Source organism: Dendropsophus ebraccatus, chromosome 11 (assembly GCF_027789765.1).
Source record: "Dendropsophus ebraccatus isolate aDenEbr1 chromosome 11, aDenEbr1.pat, whole genome shotgun sequence".
NCBI lineage: Eukaryota > Metazoa > Chordata > Amphibia > Anura > Hylidae > Dendropsophus > Dendropsophus ebraccatus.
Window position 1 is genome coordinate 16,018,263 of NC_091464.1, and position 26,263 is coordinate 16,044,525.

Consider the following 26,263-nt stretch of genomic DNA (forward strand, 5'->3'; position numbering starts at 1 on the left):
AACGCATGCTGTGCCGGTCTGTATCTATATGCGACTTTGTGATACTATAATATTATGTTACATCCCTGCCATTCCCAGTGCCCGGTCCTACATCTGATCCCGGAATACCTTTCAGGATTAAATCTTTAGGACTACAAGTTGTTTTCGTGAAAAGATAGGCAATTGTACCGTAGCACTAGATGGAAGGGTACTCCAGCCCCCCCTGATCCTTGTATATGAGGGGTGGGGGCAGTACACTGTGTCCACCCCTGTCAGTATGGGCAGTGATGCAGCTTCCTGCACTTGCAGTACTCTCCCAGGTTGCAGATGTGGTGGGTGTGGAGCTGAGCTCATCCCCGGCTGCTCTGGATGTCAGTGCCTACAGGGACAAGAGGTCGCTCTTATTGATCTGTGTATTCAGAGCTCTGCTGACAGTCTGAGGCTGAGGAGGACAGCACTGTGTATGGACTAGGAGGGTACATGGAGCCACACATCATACTACTGCTGCTGGGGGCACTGGTGCCCATCACCCCCTGTGTCACTGCCCTGGACAGAGACTACTATGTGGCTGCTGTCACCACTGACTGGGACTACAGCAATGGACAGGCTGACAGGTGAGACCTATGATGTGCTGGGGACTGCTGAGAGTAATTCTGTATAATACACATAGAGAACATATATATCTAATTTAATTTTAAAGGGAAACACCAGTAAAAAAAAAAGTTCTTTCAATTCAACTAGTTTCAGACATTTATAAAGATTTGTAATTTACTTCTATTTAAAAATTACAAATATTCCAGTACTTATCAGCTGCTGTATGTCCTGCAGAAAGTGGTGTATTCTTCCCAGTCTGATACAGTGCTCTCTGCTGCCACCTCTGTCCATGTCAAGAACCGTCCAGAGTTGAAGAAAATGCCCATAGAAAATCTATGCTGCTCTGCCACTTCCTGCAGGACATACAGCAGCTGATAAGTATGGGAAGACTGAAGATTTTTAAATAGAAGTAAAGACAAATCTGTATATCTTTCTGACACCAGTTGATTTAAAAGAAAACATTTTTGCTGGAGTGCCCTTTTAACTTTGCGGTAAAAAAAACTTAGCAACAGTGGCCTCAGGTCCCAATATTTACAACATACAATACAACATAAACATTTTATTCACTAGACTTCTTTTTATAAGAAAAATTGACAATTGTCATTTTTAATATAAAAATAAGTGTCATGTAGCACCATGAGGTAGAGGAGGTTGGATTCCTCGAAGTGCGGTGCAAACAGCAAAATTCTTTGAAGATTCCATATTGGGGGTATCCTCCTTCGACGGTCGAGGTTCCTTCATTTGGTCCAATGCTGAGGGATTTGTGCCAGTAAAAACATTTTCCTCCCTATTCCCCTGCTGTATTAAGATCAAGCTCCACGTGAGACATCAGGAGTTTGAAGGCTGCAGTCTCACTAGTGTTGTGCAAATAGTATGACCACAGCAGGTGAGCGTGCACCGTCACACTCATTTTTGCATTGAATTGGGATTTCACTCGTTTAAAGGGATACTCCGGAGAAAGAAATTGTGTTCAACTCAACTGGTGTGAGAAAGTTATATAGATTAGTAAATTACTTCTATTTAAAAAAAAAACAAAACTTCAATCTTCCAGTACTTATCAGCTGCTGTACGCCGTGCAGGAAGTGTTGCATTCTTTCCAGTCTGAAACACTGCTCTCTGCCCATGTCAAGAACTGTCCAGAGCAGGAGAGGTTTTCTATGGGGATTTGCTGCTGCTCTGGAACGTTCCTGACATGGACAGAGGTGGCAGCAGAGAGCACTGTGTCAGACTAGAGAAAATACACCACTTCCTGCAGGACATACAGCAGCTGAGAAGTAATGGACATGAGATTTTTAAATAAAAGTAAATTACAAATGTATATAGCATTGTTACAGCTGTTGATCTGAAATCTCTGGGGCTTCCTGCAGTTAGATTCATTTTTTAAATTCCCAGACAAGCTCCTTACTCTATCGGGGACATGTCATAGCCTCACCCATAGAGTTATACATTGTGCCATTCTGAGTCAGTGTGAGAAATCACAGATGTGAGAATCATATGAAACATAAAAAGGAAATGAGATGAACCAGAAGAAGTAATAACTCCTGTGAGATCCAATAAACTATCTTCATTCTATGTATCAGCCCTCACTTCTATCTCCCATAGGCAAAATGATTGATTGCAATAATTGTATATACACTGACTACTAAAAATCGGTGAGCTATAGACCACAAGTCACCAGAGTCATATACTGGTGCTATGTGCCTGTAATTGTACCAAATTTCTATACATTTAGTGGATTTATCTCATTGTCACATTGATTGTACTATAAATTATTATAGATTACTTAAAGGGGTTGTCCAGGGAAAATATTTTTCTTTCAAATCAACTGGTGTCAGAAAGTTACACAGATTTGTAATTTACTTCTATTTAAAAATCTCCAGCCTTCCCATACTTATTAGCTGCTGTAAGTCCTGCAGGAAGTGATGTATTCTTCCCAGTCTGACACAGTGCTCTCTGCTGCCACCTCTGTCCATGTCAGGAACTGTCCAGAGCAGTAGCAAATCCCCATAGAAAACCTCTCCTGCTCTGGACAGTTCCTGACATGGACAGAGGTGGCAACAGAGAGCCCTGTGTCAGACTGGAAAGAATACACCACTTCCTGCAGGACATACAGCAGCTGATAAGTATGAGAAGACTTAATATTTATTTATTTAAAAAAAAAAAGTAAATTACAAATCTATATAACTTTCTGAAACCAGTTAATTTGACAGAAAACGAGTTTCGCTGGAGTACCCCTTCAAGGATCATCTCACTAAGACAACGATTTTTCATGTGCCTTGTATATATGGACATCATCATGGGCCCCTCCAGCTCAGTATTACAAGGATATTCATGCATTTGCTCCCTTTTTAACTATATATAAAAGTTGGAAGTTCAAGACGTTGGATCTCCAGAGATTGGCTAATCCCCTGGTCAGCTTTGTTTTGGGCCTCCTATACACTTTCATGGCCATTTATAGTCAACAAATACTAGGAGGGGGAGAGAGGGCATAAGGCTACTTCTGTCCAGAAGTGAGACCCTGGAGAACATGGTGCCTTTTGGTAATTATGGATTATGCACAATCTCCTACTGTAATGCAGAGGCAAAGAGGAGTTGTTTGTACCACACTCTGGCACACCTCACCAATCCTCCTTCCTCCTCCCTTCATTAATAATCAATGCTGCATGGCCTCTTGCTCGTTCGGCTGTCAGCCAGTGTCTCTGATTGCAGATCAGTCCTCTGTAGGCTGGTTATGTCTGAAAGAAACACTCAGATATAGTTGAATCTCTGAACCCAAATGGGCTGGGGCTGTGGTCTAGGGGTCACTCACCTGTCTAGAGACCACCAGCTGTTCATTCTTTGGCTCAAATCCCTGTTGAAATTTAGTGGATGGCCGCCATTTAATGGCAAATAATTACTATTATTTTAAACCAACGGCCACTTTTTGCCATTAAATGGCATCCATCCACTAAATTTCAAAGTGTGTGAACATAGCCTTTCTGTGTTTTCAATCCACTCCTGGTTTTGGTTGCAAAATACTGAGCAAAAATACTGTGTGGGAACATAGCCTTAAAAATGATACAATAATGAAAAAAAAAACGCCCTATATTTAATTTCCATCAGGGGATTTGAACCAGAGACCAAACTCCTTGCAGGTCTGTAGACATATAGACATAAACTGCCTACAAAGGACTGATCTGCAATCACAGACACAGCTGAGCGAGCAGGAGGCCGGGCAGCATTGATTATTCATGAAGAAGAGGGGGGAGGAAGGAGTGGTAAAGTGTGCCAGAGTGCGGCACAAACAACTCCTCTTTGACACTTCATTACAGTAGGAGACCTGAGAAAATTACCAAAAGGCACCATGCCGGGCTCCGGGATCTCCACCGTGCCAATAATTATCCTTTTTTGCAGATCTAATAAATTGCCCTTTTACCCATAAAAAGAAGGTAAACAGCCTATTGCCCACCTTATTTATCCATCCCACCAGCTCCCAACACTTGACTTCCATCACCAGCTATGCGAGACTGACATTCATAACATGCGCAAAACATGCGGATCCCATAGACTTCCATTGGCAAATTGTTCTGCAATTACTGCCCGCATTAGGGCATGCTCCATTATTTTGCTCAATAGAAATCAATGGGCTCTAGATTTGTATGTAATTGCGGAATGTGTGAATAAGGACTAAGAGTATCTACAGCTTGTTCCATCATGCCCTCTGTGTTTAAACCAATGGTTAATGTGTGATTTTTTATTTTTAAAAAAAGGGGAAGTTGATGAGAACAACCCTGATGGTAAAAGGGATAGAACAGATGTAAAGGCTTAGGATGATATATGTATAGTTTATATACATTTACAGAATTTAGTAAATTTGACTATTTGAGTTAAAGTTCTCTGTGGCATCAAGAGAGGCTAAAACCCAAGTGTCATTCTGTAGGGCACAATACTGGAAGACTGATTGGACACTTCTAATATTGGGTTATTTATACAATGATTTGGGATGGCAGGGATAACAGGGGGATTGCAGGGGGGAGGGGGGAGGCAGAAACTGTACAAGTGAATGGACCCAAGAAAGTTATCCTCATCTCAAATTGTTATAGCATATGCACAGGATGCGCCATAAATACAGTGGTCCCTCAGCATACATATGAATTGGTTCTGGGAGGACCATTGTATGTTAAGACCATTGTATGTTGAGACCACAACTCTATGGCAAACTGGTAATTGGTTCTGGGAGGACCATTGTATGTTGAGTCCATAACTCTATGGAAAACTAGTAATTGGTTCTGTAAGTACCATTGTATGTTGAGACCACAACTCTATGGCAAACTGGTAATTGGTTCTGGATTGTATGTTGAGACCATTGTATGTTGAGTCCATAACTCTATGGCAAACTGGTAATTGGTTCTTGAAGGACCATTGTATGTTGAGACCATTGTATGTTGAGTCCATAACTCTATGGCAAACTGGTAATTGGTTCTGGGAGGACCATTGTATGTTGAGACCATTGTATGTTGAGTCCATAACTCTATGGAAAACTGGTAATTGGTTCTGGGAGGACCATTGTATGTTGGGACCGTTGTATGTTGAGTCCATAACTCAATGGAAAACTGGTAATTGGTTCTGAAGGCCCCAAACATGTCATCCCAAAATGTTAAAAAATTAAGATTTTAAGGCAAATAAGCAGATAACTAATATAGATAAAGCCAGTCCTTACATACAAGAGTGAGAAAGAGCTACTGGGAGTTGTATACTACTTTCTATGTAGGCCATTGTAAGTTGAGGGACCACTGTATCTAATAGATTCAGGTACCATCTCTGGGAACCACACCTGTCTCTAGAAGAAGAGATTCCTGGCCCTACCTGGCCTGGTTGTTGGGGCGCGGGTTTCGAAAACCTCAGAGCAGTTAGTATAACTTCTATAGATGTTAAAAGGAGTTTCATGAAGAGTGCATAGTTACGCCATAGATATCTGAGATGGGAATAAAACTATCATGGTGGAATCATATAACGTGGCTGATAATACACTGCTGGGAACCTTTATGGCAGTGAGGAAGATGATGCCAATGGTAGTAATTATAAAGCTGTGAACGTACACAGTCTGAATCATCGCTAACTTTTTATGCTGTCAGCATGAAACGGGCAGCATGACGTCAGAGGATGTCACTGAATCCCTATGGTGTATGTGCATCTCATCTGACTCTTTCACCTTCCTGTTTCCTAATCTTTTTATTTTTCAGTCACTTTGCTCCTCTTTCTAGTGTATGACCTTCGGTCCTGTGTGAGATCTGACCAGGGTAGAACGCTCAAAACAAACAGAGATAACAAACAGAGTTTTCGTCTGGGTTCACGTGGTACAATTGTGTGACTGTTGTGATAAATATGAATGTTACACACAATTCTGTGGATCACTGGTCATTGTCTCATCATGGGGTTCACTCTCTTCCATCCTCCTATGTACATCCCAGTTTTCGGCTCCAATTTGTGTATTTTTTATGTGCATTTATTGTCGTATGAAGTCAGAAGTCAGTGAACCGTCAGTGAAAACATGTGTGCAAGACCCCCGTGATCCCTGTTGCCCCTGTCTCCGTAGATGAGGGCTTCATCTTGGGGTCTTGCCAATCAAACAGTGATCATGCTTACCTAAGTAATGGTCTTTCTATGTCAAATGGTGCACATGTAGATAATGATTGCTGTTAATTACTTAGGCCTCATCGTGCTCATTAGAGATGAGGAAACTTTTTATACGTTCGATTGCAGGCGTTTAGCTGTTTTTGTGTGATTCAACAAGTCTGCTCATCAATACTTACCTGTCTGCGCTCCCCCGGTGTCTTCTTTCTCCGGTTTCCCTTACAGCCACCTCCAGCCCGTTCAGCTAATCACTGACTGAATCACCTCTATTATCATTTCCTGCTTTGACTCGAGTTTCTCTTCTGTTACACAGCTCTGAATATGTCTTTAAGAAGATCATTTACAGGGAATATGAAGAAGGTTTTAAAAAAGCAAAGCCCACACCCAAACTGTCAGGTAAGAGCTTCCACATTTATATGAATGGCATGCTGGTATAGGAATTATATCCTCATTTCACTGCCATAGAAACTTGATGGTGACCAAATGATTATTCAAACCAAAGCTAAGAACTGTATATTTGTGTCAACTAAATATCTTATTCCAATAAGGAAAAGGCATCTAAGGATATGCTGGACATTTCTGATGTCTCCTACAATAAAGAAAACAATAGGATTGGAATTAGAGACTATGGGATCTATTGACTTTAGCTTCCCAGCAGATCCATAGAGAAACAGCAGGAGCTGCCCCGGCTGATGGACTGGCCGCTCAGCCAATCAGTGACTGGAACGACGTCCTAGCCCAGTCAGTGACTGGCTGAGCGGCCAGTCCATCAGCCGGGTCGTGTCAGTGCCAGAGATCCCGGCAGGGGCGGATTAACTTTACCATAGGCCAAAGGGTGTTCACCAAGCCTGGGCCCCCCAACCCCGCTGTAACGTTGACAGCACTAGCGTGGTGTTCATAGTACAGAATAGATAATATCATGATGCCCTGATCATGATCATCAGATCATGGCAGAACTTTAGCCAGCAAGCAATATATTTCGGAAAGTAGAAGTCTTTTTGGGTGGCCATTGGCCCTCCAAGAGCTCAGGGCCCCGGGCTACTGCCCGAAAAGGACCTATTATAATCTGCTTCTGGATCCCGGAGCCCTGCAGGGGTCCCAAAGCCGGTCGTGCACTCACCTCTGGCACGGGGAGAGGTAAGTTAGTGCTTGTTATCAAATTCCCCCCTGACGGCTGCAAATTTTATAAATCGCCGGACTTCTCCTTTAAAGCGAATGTACCACTTTCCGTAATAAAAAATATATTTTTATATGATTTGGTTGATGCCAGTGGTGCAGTCTATTTTGTAAACTGCCGTCCGGTTCCTGACATCTGTGCAGGTAAATGGGGTCGCTTGGTGCATTGGAGGCACCGATATCTTCTCCTTCAGAATCACGTCTGGCCATGTCAAGGGAGGGATATCGGTGCACTAGGGGCCCATCTCCAGTGCCACGAGTGACCATATTTGCATATGCAGAAACTGGGGCACATGGCGGGAACCCAGCGGCTTTTTGAAAAATGGACGGTGCCTCTAGGATATATACGCAAACGACAACCAGGTCAAATCTGTATCTGTCACTTTAAGAAAAAAACGTATGGTATGACGTCATAAAGACATATGAAATGTTTTGATCTCTCCTTGCTCTCTTTGCCCCATGAAATGTTAAGTTGGTCATCACTGATCAGGAATCAGGAACATAGGAAAGTCAGATGAAAACTGATGGAGGGCTACACGGCTAGCCATAGTACCTGCCAGCCAGCTATTCTAGTAGATTTAACCTAGCAATTGTGAAATAGAATATTTGAGTAGAGAAAAAAGGAGAGAGAAGTCATTCTGATACAGGCAATACCTCGTGCCTGGTGGTGTAACGTCCACAAATAATTTTTTTAGTGATTTTTTCCTGATAACGTTACATTTATTTATTCTTCCGCATGAATAAAGCAGAACCTGGTACCGGTTTAATAAATTAGGAGATTCATTGCCAAGTTCCTTAGCAGATCAACAAATGTACGGCTAAAGAGGAGGATGGGAGGCTGCCAACAAACTGACCAACAAGAGGAAATGGTGGAATTAAAGCCTGACTGGTGGGAATGACTCTTCACTCTACCACTAAGGGGGATGTCTACCTATTGTAGCACTTAGGGTGGGGGGAACATGACCATCAGCGACAGTTGTGGGTCCACATAGTTTTTTAGGCTTTGTATGATATCTGTTTACTTATTGCAAAGAACAAGATTCCATTGGACCCAAAACCATTTCCAAACAGGACAGGATGAGATATTGTCTTTGGATGTAGATATGGTGGATGGCACTTGTAGAGAAGATAATAGTCAGTCCCTATCATTAACTCCCAATATAATGTTACCTCAATGACATTTCTTTCAATGAAATTGAAACCATTTGTTTGGTGAACTGCTGTTTATTCTGCTCTTCATTGCAGTTACTTCATCATTTATAAAGTGACATACAGTATATACCCTGTGATGCGTCATGCCCTTCCCTGCTGTGTCTGATCACTGTCCTACTAGTTCTGCTCTGCTGATTGATTTATCTGCCACACCCATCTCCACTTCCCTGCTTAGTTCCCTCTGGCCACTTCACAGTTAACCTCTGTTTTGCCTAGGTGATTGACATCTTCTCTTTTCACTCACCCTTGCAGGATTCTGGACCTCTGTTCCAATCACATTCTTGACCGGACCCCTGACCACCTATAGTCTGTTAGCCCTTTGCTAGCTATTAGTCTTCTTTGTGAAGCATGGTAGCGAATCTCATGCTCTCTTCCTCTCTTTCTGGTTTCTCGACTTTGGCTTATCCATTTCAGTTTTCGCCACAGGCAGCAGAAAACCTAGAATCGGCCCTGCATAAGGTGTCTCACCTCTCAGCAAACCGCCGTCCACTGCCTGTTGTTAGGGGAAGTCTGTGTCCTCAGCAGAAAGAGCTGCTGCCTTGTCCTATCTCCGGCTATATCTCCTGATCACAACGGGTCTCAGCAGTGACACCCATTGTGATCAGTCATGTCAGATGACAAGTCAAAAGCTTTTTTTGATGACAGGTACACTTTTAGTATACAGTTTCTTCTTCTAGTATGCGCTTTGCTTTATGACTCGTAGAAGAAACTATTGAAACAGTTTTATATATATATATATATATATATATATATATATATATATATATATATATATATGACCTTTACTGTTACTCAGCAAGAGGTTGTTCTCTGCTATTCAGAGCAAGTGCATAATCTTCTTAAAACTTCATGTCCTGCTGCTCAGATCCCGGGACCATTCATGCTCAGCACCCCCTGCTGCTGTATGTTCTCCCAGCCATGGCCTCAGACTCTAGAAGCTAATAGGCGTCTTTTAATTCTGGCCATTTATTTGTTGTGTGCTGGAGGGAGGGTCTCGTACTATTGAAACAAAGGCTTATGAGGTTTGAACAGCTGGAAAATTCTATTCAGATCAGAGGTATTACCATGCAGATATTGGATTAGACTTCTGTCCGGTATAGGTTATTGGCATTCCTACGCTTGTGTAGGTTCACATTTGTTACCAGGATAGGTTACGCTATGTTCATGCACATTTGTTACCAGGATATGTTAGGCTGTGTTCACATCTGCAATGTAAAGTTCCAGCCTTGAAGGAAGATTAGTTCTGGGTGCACAATGCAGATGTAAAAAAAAAAAAAAATCTTTCAAATCAACTGGTGCCACAAAGTGTCAGAAATTTGTGATTTACTTCTATTAAAAAATCTCCAGTCTTCCAGCACCTATCAGCTGCTGTATATCCTGCAGGAAGTGGTGTATTCTTTCCAGTCTGACACAGTGCTCTCTGCTGCCACCTCTGTCCATGTCAGGAACTGTACAGAGCAGGATCAAATTTCCATAGAAAACCTCTCCTGCTCTCAAGACTGGAAAGAATACACCACTTCCTGCAGGACATACAGCAGCTGATAAGTACTGGAGGACAAGATATTTAATAGGAGTAAATCAAAAATCTCTTTATGCACCAGTTGATCTGAAGGTTTTTTTCCACTGAACTACCCCTTTAAATGCCATCTCCATAATGCCTATATGGCTAGGTTCACATTATGTAAAAATGACGTCCGTCTTTGATAATATTGTCAGTCATTGTGCAAATAACGTCTATTGTTTAAAAAATAATGGACGTTATTTTCTCAATGACAGTCGTTTTTAGTGTGAACCTAGCCATATGTGGTGGATAGGTTGGAATGATCTGTTGTGAGCTCAGCCAGTGATGTTAGTGTCGTGACGCCAGTGCTAGTCCAGCACACAGGTGCCATGTTGATATCTGCTCTTTTTATTCCCTGTATTCCCCAAAATGGTCAGTAACCTTCCGGGTTGTTATGAGTCCCATGGGCTCTTGTCACAGCAACCTGGAGTGGCAACTGACCCACCCGGATTGTCAACACTGCCACCCACAGAAGGGGGAAAAATAACCCAAGGTGTGCAGTGGTGTGTGTATGCTCAATGTAGCCCTTGTACTCTGCAGGAACTTTGGTAGATATCTTTAGTAGTGAAGTGATACTTGTACTCACGTTTAGACTATGTCTGACCGCCTTTTGCCCCCTAGTGTCGTAGAAACCGTTGTAGGTGAGTAGGACGAGCGCCGTCCATGGTTACTGGGTGTACTGAGATGTCTGAGACTTTCCAGTTACCTGCACTGTGCAGTAGGATACGTAGACCTTTCCTCTACGGTAGCTTTGTCCTACTGAGCTCAGCTCCTAATTCTTCAGGAGTCTGTCCTGCACTTTGTAGATGTGTTCCTGTCGTGGGCTATGGTGTTTCTTGGTGGCTGCTCTCCCCGACTTTAGCTTAGCACTTAGCTTACCAGGAGACAATGCTCTTTGTTATGCAACAATTCAGTCAGTATAATGTTACTGTTTGGTTACAGAGGATTTGGTGATGTGTGACAGGAGAGCTGACCATACAATGTGAGCACCCCCAGGATTCTCTGCTAATGAATGTGGACATGCAGCAGCTGTTGACATGTGCAGTGAAACGAGACACCTAGTGGCCATGTGTATAACATTGATAAAAACGTTTAAAAAAAATAATTGTAAAACTGCTTGCGATCACAACCCTTTTGATTTCTTAATTTTATTTTCATGACAGCATCTCTTTAAATAACAAGTATAAGGTTTTTAAAATATTCAATAACATGAGAGTTTAATGTGTTTTTTAGGTATCCTGGGACCGACGTTGCGGGCAGAAGTTGGCGATACTTTAAAAGTCCACTTTAAGAATATGGCTAGTAAGCCTCTTACCATTCATCCACAAGGAATTTCATACAGAAAACAATCTGAAGGTAACAGAGATTTTAATTTCACTCGACCATTGGTAAATTTAAAGGGAATCAGTCAGAAGATGGAGGCCGCTATGATAATTCTATACAATAGTCCCAGCAGACAGAACCATAATATCCTTCTAATCTGTAACCTTATACTAAACTAAACGGGAACTTAGCACAGTATATAGTATACAGAAAAACACCACAAATTAAAGTGGTTATCTAGCGTTAGAAAAACATGGCCCCTTCCTTCAGAGACAGCACAACTCCTGTCTCCAGGTCAGGTGCGGTTTGTAATTAAGCTCCATTCACTTCAATGGAACTGCGCTGTAAAACTTGCACCCAAACTGGAGACAAGAGTAGTGCTAATGTTGGATAACCCCTTTAATTCCTTCTGATCAAACATTTTTATTGATAAAGATTTTTTTAAAAAAAACAGAAGCATCATTATACTAAGCAGTGGCGTAGCTACCATAGAGGCAAGGTAGGCAGTTGCTATGGAGCCCGTGCAGGAGGGGGGCCCGGGAGAGAAGGTAAGAGCGTGTGTCCTTCTGCTTAACCCCTTATGTACTGCAGTGTGTAAGTGACCCCATGTTTACTTACATGCTGCAACACAAAAAAAGGGTTAACAAGCAGAAGACAGAGATCTCTGCTTCACTGCACTGATAACCTCTGACCTCTGTTCTCCAATCTGGTTTAGGACTGGCAGTCAAGTAAGAAAATGTGCAGAGGTCAGGGGTTATCAGTGCACCAGCAGTAAAGTATATATACAGTGCTTTGTGTTGTGCATAGGGGAGGTGGGCCCCTTAAGATTATTTGCTATGGGGCCCCATGAATCCTAGCTACGCCCATGATACTGAGTATATAGGGAGATTCCTATACAGAAGAGTGGATAGGCTGCAGATTTAGACACTGATTTACCAGCATGAAATCCACAGCATATATAATAAGTGTGACAATATATAAAAGTTATATCTTACAATGAGCCTGATCTAGCAGGATACCTTCAATTATGTTTCCTTCAGTGCAATGTTTGTTGCTAAAGTTCGCCTCCTAGTGGTGGAAGATGTACATGCAAGTGCTAAACTTTAGGATTAAAGATGAGCCTGACTTGAGCATGCTCAAATAGGATCGCTCAGCATTCTCCGGTGGCTGGAGAAGTTAGATGCAGCCCTAGGGAGTCTGGGAAAACATGGATACAGCCATAGACCATAGGCGATATCCATGTTTTCCAGGACTTCCTAGGGCTGCATAGACTTCTTCAGCCACCAGTAATTGACCGCATACATTTTACTTTCTTTAGGAGCTAAATACGTGGACGGTACGTCTTCCATTGAAAAAATGGATGATTTTGTTCGGCCGGGTGAAGTCTATACCTATACCTGGGATATTACGGAGGAGGCGGGGCCTAAAGAAGCCGATCCGGACTGTATAACCAGTATTTATTATTCAATGGAAAACCCAGTGCAGGATGTGAATTCTGGATTGATTGGCGCACTGCTGATATGTAAAACAGGTGAAAAAAGGAATTTGTCAAGACATTCAGAATTTAAAAAGTGAGGTCTGTATATTACGATTATCCTAGATAGTGGAGACGTTAGGGCTTCAGGTAGAAGGCTTTTTTGATGTTTTAAAGGGAACCCATCACCATAAAAATACTATCTAATCTATCACCGTCATGTTATAGAGCAGGAAGAGCTGAGCAGATTGATATATATCTTTATGGGAAAAGATTCAGTACAACTTGTAATTTATTGATTGAAATCTCTGATGCTAAAGAGTCCAGTCCATTGAGTGACTCCGCCTACTGGACTCCTTGTAACAGAATGAGCAGCGATTTCTATCAACATGTTACAAGTTATACTGAATCTTTTCCCATGAAGTTATATATCAATCTGCTCAGCTCTTCCTGCTCTATAACATAATGGTCGATAGATTAGATAGCATTGTCTTGCTGACAGGTCCCCTATATGTTTTAACTTTTAAAGCCTCAACTTAGGAAGTCAGTTCTCTGGTATCTTTGTAGTGCAATGGACTAGCCATAATGGAGACAGAAATTAGTGAGACGGTGCCAGGCCATGGCATTAGCCGTGATGTTGGGCACTGAGGATAAATATAAACATATATATATTGCAGATATTCTGCTATTATTCTTTATATATGTGGCGTTTACACGGGCTGACTATCGGCCAGGAGAGTTGCTAGAAAAGCTCTTTCAGCCAATAATTGGCGGTTGTAAAAGTAACAACGATCAGCCAAGTGACAACTATCCCCGGTAGATTGTGTCTTTAGACCAGGCTTTAAAAATTATTGATATCGGCTGCAAATCTTCCTGTGTAAACAGGAGATGTGCAGACAGTAGCAAAGAGAAACTGACATATATCCGTGCTGCCAGTTTTCAGATCACAAAAGCAGTGCATACTTACCTTCAGCACTGCTGTGTGATCCGGCTCCCCGCTCTACCATATGGCACTGTATCTTCAGGTCGCCACCTCCTCCAGAATGACTGACATCTGGGGGAGGCAGGGGCAGCCTGTAGATACAGCGGTGGGATGGGAAAGCTGGAGATGGTATGCTGGATCACACAGCAGCGCAGAAGGTAAGTATTCACGGCTTGTGTGATCTGGAAACTGACAGCACGGCTATATGCATATCTGTGTCGTCATTTTTCATGGCCGCACAAACAATTCAAAGATTGTTCACACAGCCTGGCCGCTTGATTAATTGTGCCGCTTAAAGGCACAACATTGTTTGCGTCCTTGCACGTCGCCATATTAGGCCATCTGAAAGGACCCTTAGACTTTAGTGGACACATATAGTGAAGATGAATATGACATGCTAACATATCTAGAAAATACAGATTATACTCTGTATAAATAGCGCAGGCTTAGACTTCGGATTGCTGTAGGCCTAACAGACTTTTCCCTCCCATCTACGATCAGGTAGCCTAAATGATGACGGAACACAAAAGAACTCCAACAAAGATTATGTTCTGATGTTCGGAGTGTTTGATGAAAGTAAAAGTTGGCAAACCCTCCCATCAACCAAGGAGAGGCCTATAATGTATACCGTGAATGGATACGTGAATGGAAATGGGCCAGGTATGAATTCTTACAACTTTTTTGGTCAGACTATTGAGCCTCTTCTTGAAGAACATTTAGAACAATCTGAGATCCTCCTAGTCGGAGGTCGCGGGTCCAGTAATGGATATCCTATATTTGGATAGCTGAGCCCCCTGAGGATGCTGCGTGCAGCAAAGAAACATGTTGAGGGGGCTATGTTTTTGACTATTAGCTGCTACTCCTTGTGCTTGTGAAATTTTTGCCAGGTCCCTAAGGGGGCTCTATTCCCCAGGCTTTTAGCCCGTAGGACAGGTGTAAGTGAAGAACATTTAGTATATAAGTGGGATCAAGCTACATGAAAAGATCTTTTTCCCAACAATCGTATTAATTGTCACTTAGACCGCAATATTATTTATGGAATGTATAGTATAGGGGACAACCAGTGGCGTAGCTATAGGGGTCGCAGGGGTCGCCATGGCGACCGGGCCCCTACGCTAGGGGGGCCCGCACGGGGGGGGGGGGGGGGCGCGGCAAGGGCGGGCTGGGCCGGGGCAGTTAAATGGCCCCCCCGTGCAGTTAAATGGCCGCGGCCGCCGGACCTCTTTAAGTTCAGTGAGTTTCCGGGATGCCGGCCCTGTCCGGAAGCTCACTAATGCAGGACCGCGGCGCCGGGACTTCTCCTCCTCCTTGGCAGCTGACATGTGACGTCATCATGTCACATGTCAGCCGCCGTGCAGTAAAGAGGAGAAATCCGGTCGCCGCGGTCCTGCATCAGTGAGCTTCCAGCCAGGACCGGCATCCCGGAAGCTCACTGAACTGAAGAGAAGCTGCCAGGCCTGAGGGAGATCAAGGATCCCGGTGAGGTGAGTTTATTTATTTTTTTTTTTTCATTTTTTACATAAATGTTGCGATGTGGGGGGGGGGGGCGGTACAAGGGGTCTATACTGGGGGGGCTGCTCAAGGGGTCTATACTGGGGGGGCTGCTCAAGGGGTCTATACTGGGGGGCTGCACAAGGGGTCTATACTGGGGGGGCTGCTCAAGGGGTCTATACTGGGGGGGCTGCACAAGGGGTCTATACTGGGGGGGTCTGCACAAGGGGTCTATACTGGGGGGGCTGCACAAGGGGTCTATACTGGGGGGGGCTGCACAAGGGGTCTATACTGGGGGGGCTGCTCAAGGGGTCTATACTGGGGGGGGCTGCACAAGGGGTCTATACTGGGGGGGGCTGCACAAGGGGTCTATACTGGGGGGGCTGCTCAAGGGGTCTATACTGGGGGGGCTGCACAAGGGGTCTATACTGGGGGGGTCTGCACAAGGGGTCTATACTGGGGGGGCTGCACAAGGGGTCTATACTGGGGGGGGCTGCACAAGGGGTCTATACTGGGGGGGCTGCACAAGGGGTCTATACTGGGGGGGCTGCACAAGGGGTCTATACTGGGGGGGCTGCACAAGGGGTCTATACTGGGGGGGGCTGCACAAGGGGTCTATACAATGGGGGGGCTGCACAGGAGGTCTATACAATGGGGGGTCTGCACAGGGGGTGTATACTATGAGGGGGGTCTGCACAGGGGGTGTATACTATGAGGGGGGGCTGCACAGGGGGTGTATACTATGAGAGGGGGGGCTACACAGGGGGTCTATACTATGAGGGGAGCTGCACAAGGGGTCTATACTATGAGAGGGTTACACAGGGGGTCTGTACTGTGGGGGATCTACACGGAGGGGTCTATACTGTGGGGGGGCTACACAGGGGGTCTATAATGTGGGGGGCTACACAGGGGGTGTATACTATGGGGGGGCTACACAGGGGGTCTATATCTACATTATCTGTACTCAGAGATATCACTGTGTTATCTGTGGTGTTACATAGGACTGCAGGTGACATCTACTACATTATCTGTACTCAGAGGGATATCACTGTGTTATCTGTGGTGTTACATAGGACTGCAGGTGACATCTACTGCATTATTTGTACTCAGATATATCACTGTGTTATCTGTGGTGTTACATAGGACTGCAGGTGACTACTACATTATCTGTACTGAGAGGGATATCACTGTTATCTGTGGTGTTACATAGGACTGCAGGTGATATCAGGTGACTTCTCCAGGTTGCAGAAGTTCAAACTTCATCATGCCCTGGAGTGGGAGTGGGAGTGGGAGTTTTGCAGCATTTGGCTCTTCAGGTTGCAGCACTACAACCCCAATCATATCCAACTGGCAGTTCATGATGAGAGTTGTAGTTTTTCAGCTGGAGAGTCAAAGATTGGAATACAATGATTAGACAATGACACAGTACAGTCCATTAATTATAGGGGGCAGTAGTGCAGTACATGAGGTGGAGGCAGTGACAGGGCATTAGAACATGGTGGCACATTAGAGTAATTGGATATAACGTTAGATAGGACTTTGCCTGATCGGGTGAGATGGGGGGGCCCCAAGCTAACATTTTGCACCAGGGCCCATCAGCCTTTAGCTACGCCCCTGGGGACAACATTCACACGTTCCATGATTACAGTCCATTCATGTGGTATGGACCAGAATGTGGAACTCCCAGCATCATAATTCATAATGATACCAGGAGCTTCAAAACATATTAAATGGGTCAGATCAACTGGTGCCAGAAAGTGCCAGAGATTTGTAATTTACTTCTATTAAAAGAAAAATCTCACATCTTCCAGTACTTATCAGCTGCTGTATGTCCTGCAGGAAGTGGTTTATTCTTTCCAGGCTGTAGAGCAGGAGAGGTTTTCTTTTCAATCTTTATTTATTGAAGTTTTTTTAGTTTTTACAACAATACTTTAGGGAATACAGAGAGAAAAGAGGGGGGAAAAAAGGGGTTGGGACGCCATTATAGATTCAGTTCAAAACTGTACATACTATAATACATAATGTAGATATAAGTTACAGAGTCATAACAGTCTTTTCTAGATATAAAATATAGAGAGGGTCTTAGGTGAGAGGGAGGGAGGGGGGGGGGGCAACAGAACCATGGGAGGGGGGGAGAGGGAAGTTGTATAGGAAGCAGAGAACAGAGGGAAGTCGGGGGGGGGGGGGGGGGGGGAGTCCTGCGTCCCACCATATCAAAGACTCAAGAACAAAAATGTAAATGTAAATGTAAAATATCCATATACAGATATGTATTGTATATTATAAAACATATTACTTAGGATTGGTTACGTTTCAATAGGGCTATCCAAGGATTCCACACCTTTAAGTAGGCATACTGTATGTGTTACAGATATTAATTATTTGTTGGGCTTGGGAGTCATTAGGCGGCAATAAGGAAACAAGATTGTGTGAGGATTGTTGTTTAAGCAAAACTTTGAATTGCTTGGTTTTCTATGGAGATTTGCTCCTGCTCTGGACAGTTCCTGACATGGACAGAGGTGGCAGCAGAGAGCACTGTGCCAGACTGGAAAGAATATACCACTTCCTGTAGGACATACAGCAGCTGATAAGTACTGGAAGACACGATTTTTTTTAATTAGAAGTAAATCACAAATCTCTGGCACTTTCCAACACAATTTTTTTTTGCTGGACCCCTTAAATCTTTGCATGTTGGTGTTATGTAATGTAACAGATATAGATTTTTGTATTTCAGAGTTCACAGCCTGCGTTGATGACAGGATTAGTTGGCACATACTGGGGTTGAGTTCCAAACCAGAATTTTTCCCCATCCATTTCTTTGCACACTCCCTGGAAGAAAAACACCATAAAGTCTCGGTGATAAGTCTATCCAGCATGGCATCCACCACTACAAACATGACTGTGCTACAGACTGGCACCATACAGATTGCTTCTCTTGTGGAAAAACATCTGGAAGGTGAGGTTCTCTGGAAGGTAGTCGCACAGTATCAGTCTGTTACCCAAGAAAAATCACAACTTGTTGGGAATTACTAGGATTCCACAATGGATTGTGCTCATTGTTATCAGCTATTTGCCCACCGGACAAGAACATAAGATGTACCTGGCATAAGGAAAGAGTTACAGGATAACTTGCCATTTGTTTAGGTAAATCTCTGCTCATTCTGGGCTAAGTAGTCAAGTGGGCGGTCCTACTGCTCCGGGATCCCCCATGCCTTACTGTTCGAGGAACCCCCATGCCTTACTGTTCTGGGATCCCCCATGCCTTACTGCTCCAGGATCCCCCATGCCTTACTGCTCAGGATCCCCCATGCCTTACTGTTCTGGGATCCCCCATGCCTTACTGCTCCAGGATCCCCCATGCCTTACTGCTCAGGATCCCCCATGCCTTACTGCTCCGGGATCCCCCATGCCTTACTGCTCCAGGATCCCCCATGCCTTACTGCTCCAGGATCCCCCATGCCTTACTGCTCCAGGATCCCCCATGCCTTACTGCTCAGGATCCCCCATGCCTTACTGCTCCGGGATCCCCCATGCCTTACTGCTCCAGGATCCCCCATGCCTTACTGCTCCAGGATCCCCCATGCCTTACTGCTCCGGGATCCCCCATGCCTTACTGCTCGGGGATCCCCCATGCCTTACTGCTCCGGGATCCCCCATGCCTTACTGCTCGGGGATCCCCCATGCCTTACTGCTCCAGGATCCCCCATGCCTTACTGCTCGGGGATCCCCCATGCCTTACTGTTCTGGGATCCCCCATGCCTTACTGCTTCAGGTTCCCCCATGCCTTACTGCTCCGGGATCCCCCATGCCTTACTCTTCCAAAATCCCCCATGCCTTACTGCTCCAGGATCCCCCATGCCTTACTGTTCTGGGATCCCCCATGCCTTACTGCTTCTGGTTCCCCCATGCCTTACTGCTCCGGGATCCCCCATGCATTACTGCTCCGGGATCCCCCATGCATTACTGCTCCGGGATCCCCCATGCCTTACTGCTCCGAGATCCCCCATGCCTTACTGCTTCAGGTTCCCCCATGCCTTACTGTTCCAAGATCCCCCATGCCTTACTTCTCCAGGATCCCCCATGCCTTACTGTTCCGAGATCCCCCATGCCTTACTGCTCCAGGATCCCCCATGCCTTACTGCTCGGGGATCCCCCATGCCTTACTGATCCAGGATCCCCCATGCCTTACTGTTCCGAGATCCCCCATGCCTTACTGCTCCAGGATCCCCCATGCCTTACTGCTCGGGGATCCCCCATGCCTTACTGATCCAGGATCCCCCATGCCTTACTGCTCCGGGATCCCCCATGCCTTACTGCTCCAGGATCCCCCATGCCTTACTGTTCCAAGATCCCCCATGCCTTACTGCTCCAGGATCCCCCATGCCTTACTGCTCCAGGATCCCCCATGCCTTACTGTTCCGAGATCCCCCATGCCTTACTGCTCCGGGATCCCCCATGCCTTACTGCTCGGGGATCCCCCATGCCTTACTGATCCAGGATCCCCCATGCCTTACTGCTCCGGGATCCCCCATGCCTTACTGCTCCAGGGTCCCCCATGTCTTACTGCTCCGGGATCCCCCATGCCTTACTGCTCCAGGATCCCCCATGCCTTAGTGCTCCAGGATCCCCCATGCTTTACTGCTGCAGGATCCCCCATGCTTTACTGCTCAGGGATCCCCCATGCTTTACTGCTCCAGGATCCCCCATGCTTTACTGCTCCAGGACCCCACAGACATCCTGGATCTTCTTCTTGAGCAATGTCACAACTCGGGTGATGGATTGCCTGCTCAACCAATCAGTGACAGGGGTGGGACACTGTTCCAGCCACTGATTGGCTGAAAGGGCAATTCATCAGCAGGGTCAGGTATTTTCCCCCCAGTCAACTTTGCAACTTGGGGGAAAATGAGTTCCGTCGGGCGTCCTAGAGCCAGTGACACTGCGGAGGCACGAGGAGAGGTAAGTAGTGCTTGTTGATTATGTTTCCCCCTTCCTCCTGGCAAATTGTAATTTCCTCTGGACTTCTCCTTTAATCTGCCCAGCTCCTTCTACTGACTCTATAACATGATGCCTGAAGACCAGACTGCATTTTAAACATGGCAGATTCTATTATTCCCTCTCCTATATTATTATATCAGGAAAGAGTGTTGGAATTTTGAGTGAAAAATGCAGCTGTATTTTCAATGTAATATAATACTGTACGTTCTATTGTAGTCTTTGGGGAATTGACCATCAGGGCAATCACAGTAGAAAAAAACAGAAGTCATTGATTACAGTGCAAAAATATTGAACATGCTCATTATTTACAATCGGTTTGTGCACAAAAAAAAAAAACTGCCATTTTTTCACCTGTTCACACATTGTTTTTTTTTTTTGTTTTTTTTTATCACTCCACATTACAGAAATATTTTGGTATAATTTACTGTGTGTAAACATAGCCTAATATCACATCGCACAAGGAAACTTTAGAAATAGTTTTTTTTGTTTTATGTTTTTCTGTTGTCAGTGATGCATCATATAGCCCAAATAATACAGCCATAAAGGAGGGAACCGTATCAATATACTGATTTACTACTCTCTATTTCTTTCTCTCTATTATTAGCCGGCATGCATGGCTATTTGAAGGTTGATACTTGTGTTACCCCAAAACACATTTCTACCAGAAAGTCAGTTTTTCAAACAAGATACATTAAAAAGTGGGATTACTATATAGCTGCGGTGGAAGTTGATTGGGATTATGCGTCTGGGACTTCAGAGAACTCAGAGAAGTAAGTATATACCTATTATAAGTATTTAATCTACTCTGTACCCACAATCTGACCCTCCCTAAACCGCTTGTACCTTCAGATAGTTGCTTTTAATCCAAAATTTGTCCTGGGGTCCGTTCGGCAGGTGATGCAGTAATTGTCCTAAAAAACAACTTTTAAACTTGCAGCCCTGTGTCCAATGGCCGTGGCCTAGATTGTGTATGCATTAGGCTGGCACACCCTCTCTGTCTCCACCCTCCTCATCATTAGGAATGCTCCAGGCAGATTGTCTCCTATTCATCAGCTGTGTCAGCACGGCACATGGGCTGGATCGTTAAGGCAGATGTGCAGAGTTCAATGCAGAGGAATAGGAAAAATGGTAAAGAGGGCGGGGAGGAGGGACGGAGGGGAGGTGCAAAGTTAGGGCACAAATACTCCAAGACCCCGCCGTTGGGCACAGGGCTGCCTGCCGAACGGACCCCAGGACAGATCTTGGATTAAAAGCAGCTATCCGCAGGTACAAGTGCTTGGGGGGAGGGGGGAAGATTGTGGGTACAGAGCCGCTTTAAAGGGGTTTTACCCTACATGTATCCCTCATCACCACCTGCTTCCAGTCTGCAGCACATTATCTGTGCATGGAACATGCCCCCTTACTGCTATGACATTTGGCCATATGTGCTATTAAACTTGGTCCCCCCTCCCCTGTAACTATTGATCTTCCATGTTGCATGTGTAATGATAAATCTCTCTCCTTTCTGTTTGCTGTCAGGACATACTGCCAACATCCCTTTAAGAAAGTAATCTATACGCAGTTCACTGATAGCACTTTCACAGAAAAAGTGGAAAATCCTAAAGAGCTTGGACTGATCGGCCCGGTGATCCGTGCTCAGGTCAAGGACACAATTATTGTATGTATTGGTATCTCCGTTACTTACGTTAGGAACTAAGTTTCACAGAATGTGAGAACATGATTTTTGTTTCTGGAAATTGGGTAACTGGATAGTTAAAGGGGAACTCCAGCGATCCCATAAAAAATGCACAAAAAGCATATAGGTGCACTCACTGACTCCCCACTGATTGGTTGACACCTTCCCCACTTGTCTAGGCTGCTCCTGGCCACAGATTCTAACTTTTACAAATGATCTTAGTTTTACATCATGGAATCCAGTCGGGAAACTACATCTCCCAGCATGCATTGCACCTCAGAATCAACTGACAGGTACCCACCCCTGTCTTATAGTATCCGCTGACCACTGGCTCCATCTGCTTCTGCTTTGCACAGTAAACACAGTGGGGAAGATTTATCAAACATGGTGCAAAGTGAAACTAGCTCAGTTGCCCCTAGCAACCAATCAGATTCCACCTTTCATTCCTCACAGACTCTTTGAAAAATGAAAGGTGGATTCTGATTGGTTGCTAGGGGCAGGGGTATCTCTCTATCTTTCTGTCTATTCCTCCACATAGATTAAAGAAAGAGAGAGATAAAACAACAATGTCTCCTTTCCCCTATACTGCTCAGGAGAGGCTGTTGTTTCCCCGACCTATTACACACAAGCTTAGATTATGGGTGGGGGTTAAACAGAGTTAAATCTTTCTTAGCCGTACTTCCCCTTTAAAGATACAAACCAATACCATGCAATTAATTTTGACCACTCAGGTAACCTGTACCTATTATAAAAATGTGGTTCTGTATGAATAATTGTCATAGTTCTAGGATAGATCCATAATAAAAGTAACAGCATCCAGAAGGTAGATGAAAAAAGAGACCTGTTCTTCCTGTGAGTTGTCTCTGTGATGATTGGTGGGAGTCTCAGGTGCTGGAATACCAGGAGAGATGTTCCTAGAGGCTTCTCTGATCCATGTTCTCTTGTCTATTTTCAGGTTGTATTTAAAAACATGGCTAGCCAGCCCCACAACATATATCCTCATGGCGTGTCAATGCAGAAATTCTTTAACGGCTACGTTCCAGACCCAATAGGTATGGCTGTTTATATTGAATTATATAATTAAAGAAAAACTCCGGCAAAAAAATTAGTTTTTTTCCAGATCCACTAGTGTCAAAAAGTTATATAGATTTGTAATTTACATCTGTTGTAAAATCTGAAGTCTCCCAGTTCTTATCAGCTGCTGTATGCCCTACAGGAAGTGGTGTATTCTTTCCAGTCTGACACAGTGCTCTCTGCTGCCACCTCTGTCCAGAGCAGGAGAGGTTTTCTATAGGGATTTGCTACTGCTCTGGACAGTTCCTGACATGGACAGAGGTGGCAGCAGAGAGCACTGCGTCAGACTGGAAAGACTGCAGGACATGCATCAACTGATAAGTACTGGAAGACAAGATTTTTTTAATAACAGTGAATTACAAATCTGTATAACTTTCTGACACCAGTTGATTTAAGAGAAACACATTTTCGCAAGAGTTCCCCTTTAGCTCCATTCATTTTTTTTTTTTTACATGTAAAGTCACTGCAGTATAATTGAAAACAAAATTCTACATGGTGCACTCTGTATGTATAGAAAGAGTAGAATGCATGGTTATATTTTTGCTTTATTAAAGAGAGATATATGCTATAGTTGTTGACTATCTTACGGTTGCACTCATCTGCATGTTATGCTACCAGGTGAAGAGATGCAGAATAGCACAGTGATGCCAGGAGAGACCGCTACCTATTTCTGGACTATACCTGACACCGATGAACCTACAAAGAGCGACCCGCTATGTTTAACAAGGATATATCATAGTACTGTTAACATAGTCAAGGATCTGGCCTCTGGACTTCTTGGTACACTGCTTATTTGCAAGTCGATGGCATTAAATACTAGAGGAATACAGGTAAACAAATGGAAATAAGGTTTATTAAAGGGGTATTCCACTTAAAAACGACAACTTTTAATATGTTGCTGCCCATGGGGATAACATAACAAACAGCATCATTTTACCTCTTTGCACTCGGGTCCCCAGGTAAACAATCCCGCCTCCGCTTCCAAGATGGACTCATCTGGCAGTGACAGTCTGCTCAGCCAATCACTGACTGAGACAGGACAGCGACGTGTTTTTTTTTCAAATCCACTAGTGCCAGAAAGTTATACAGATTTGTAATTTACATCTATTGTAAAATCTAAAGTCTTCCAGTACTTATCAGCTGCTTTATGTCCTGCAGGAAGTGGTATATTCTTTCCAGTCTGACACAGTGCTCTCTGCTGCCATCTCTGTCCATGTCAGGAACTGTCCAGAGCAGGAGATGTTTTCTATGGGGATTTGCTACTGCTCTGGACAGTTCCTGACATGGACAGAGGTGGCAGCAGACAGCACTGCGTCAGACTGAAAAGAATGCACCACTTCCTGCAGGACATACAGCAGCTGATAAGTACTGGAAAACTTTAGACTATTAAAAACAAGTAAATTGCAAATCTATCTAACTTTCTGAAACCAAATTGCATGAAAACTATTATTGCTGGAGTGCCCCTTTAAGAGGTCCAGGCAGAATGTATGCGCTGACTTACCTAGCAACTATAGTAATATTTTTTTTATCTTCTTCCTAGGAAAAAGCTGACCAAGAACAAGTTGTAATGTTCACTGTATTTGACGAGAACAAAAGTTGGTACTACGAGCAAAACAAACCAAAGGCCTGCAACAAAGTGCTCAACAAAGACTCCCAGAGCCTGTACAATTCTTATGTCATCAGCAGTAAGATGTCTCTCCTTTATAATAACATTGGAGACAGCAAATTATTCTCACAGCAAAACAGAACCTTCTCTATGGAAATATATGGGAATGGGTCTCGTCTCCCTCGTGTACAGCCGGCTGCTAGATTCCCATGTACAGGATGAACCATACATGTCTGCTTAGTTGCAGGTCCCTCTTGTAGGACTCGTAACTGACTCTAGAATAGGGTTCTCCATCCTCTGTCCTAGCCAGTGAGGTGCTCAGGTGGGGATGTTGACAAGATTATGGAAACACCCATTTACTTCTATGGGAGTTGCGTAAACAGTGTGCTCCATAATCTGGGGCACTTATCTGTTCATTCTCTGCCTTAAAGGGGTTGTTTACCAACATTTATTTTTTTTTTTTCAAATCAACTGGTGCCAGAAAGTGCTAAAGATTTGTAATTTAATTCTATTAAAAAAAATCTCCAGTCTTCTAGTACTTATCAGCTTCTGTATGTTCTGCAGAAAATGGTGTATTCTTTCCCGTGTGGAGAGCAGGAGAGGTTTTCTATTAGGATTTGCTACTGCTCTGGACAGTTCCTGACATATATTGGAGATTTGCGCCCCTGCCCAATTACTCCATATGAAGCAGCTTTTATTATAGTGTATGTTAGGAGCAGGGGCGCAGCTAGAATTCATGGGGCAAAAAACTGTACACCCTTCCCCTACAGACTTTATATAGGCTCGGTGATGTGGCCAAAAAATATAATCTCTTGTGGCCAGAGGCAGAAACAGGAGTGACTGGCAGAGCAGAGAGCCAATGGCTGCTTGCTCTGTCAGTCCACTGTATTTAACTAGTAGTATTTAACTACTTTCTGCTTAACCCCTTATGTACTGCAGTGTGTAAGTGACCCAAAGTCCACCGACATGCTGCAACACAAAAAAGGGGTTAAAAAGCAGAAGACAAGGAGACCTCTGCTTCACTGCTCTGATAACCCCTGACCTCTGCACCAGCTCTGCACATTTTCCTACTTGATTGCAGCAGAGAAAAGAGGTCAGGGGTTTACAGAGCAGTGAAGCAGAGATCTTACTGTCTTCTGCTTTTTAACTCTATTTTGTGTTGCAGCATGTAAGTGAACTTTGGTTCTCTTACACACTGCAGTACACAGAGGGTTAAGCAGAAGGACAGAGGCTGGCTCTTATATTCCCTATGCATCCCCCCAGCGGTACAGGCCCCATAGTAGCTGCCTGGTCTGCCTCTACGGTGGCTGATTGAATACCTTGGACTACCCCGTCCACACAGCTTCTCGTTGACCTGTAGATAAGCAGCCCTATTACTGTTACTGGAAATCATATGACTATAATTGTATTAATCAGAACACCGGGGCTTGTGGTCATCTGATAAATAGCGCTAAACAAGTCAGGCATAAAAATTTAACAGTGTCTTCTTTAATTTGTCGCCCCTTAGA

The 26,263-nt window shown here is 44.2% G+C and overlaps 1 protein-coding gene across 1 annotated transcript in view; it reads left to right on the forward strand.

The window, feature by feature from the left end:
• Window positions 1-278: 278 nt before the first annotated feature.
• F5 (coagulation factor V) overlaps window positions 279-26,263 on the forward strand; it is a 57,384-nt gene continuing 31,399 nt past the window's right edge. The window contains exons 1-11 of the mRNA XM_069946049.1: window positions 279-593; window positions 6,500-6,582; window positions 11,369-11,491; window positions 12,777-12,989; window positions 14,416-14,574; window positions 18,140-18,361; window positions 21,005-21,170; window positions 21,919-22,057; window positions 23,031-23,127; window positions 23,768-23,979; window positions 24,690-24,834. Of these exons, the coding sequence (XP_069802150.1) occupies window positions 460-593; window positions 6,500-6,582; window positions 11,369-11,491; window positions 12,777-12,989; window positions 14,416-14,574; window positions 18,140-18,361; window positions 21,005-21,170; window positions 21,919-22,057; window positions 23,031-23,127; window positions 23,768-23,979; window positions 24,690-24,834 (1,693 nt within the window). The 5' untranslated portion in view covers window positions 279-459. The remainder of the gene's footprint in view (window positions 594-6,499; window positions 6,583-11,368; window positions 11,492-12,776; window positions 12,990-14,415; window positions 14,575-18,139; window positions 18,362-21,004; window positions 21,171-21,918; window positions 22,058-23,030; window positions 23,128-23,767; window positions 23,980-24,689; window positions 24,835-26,263) is intronic.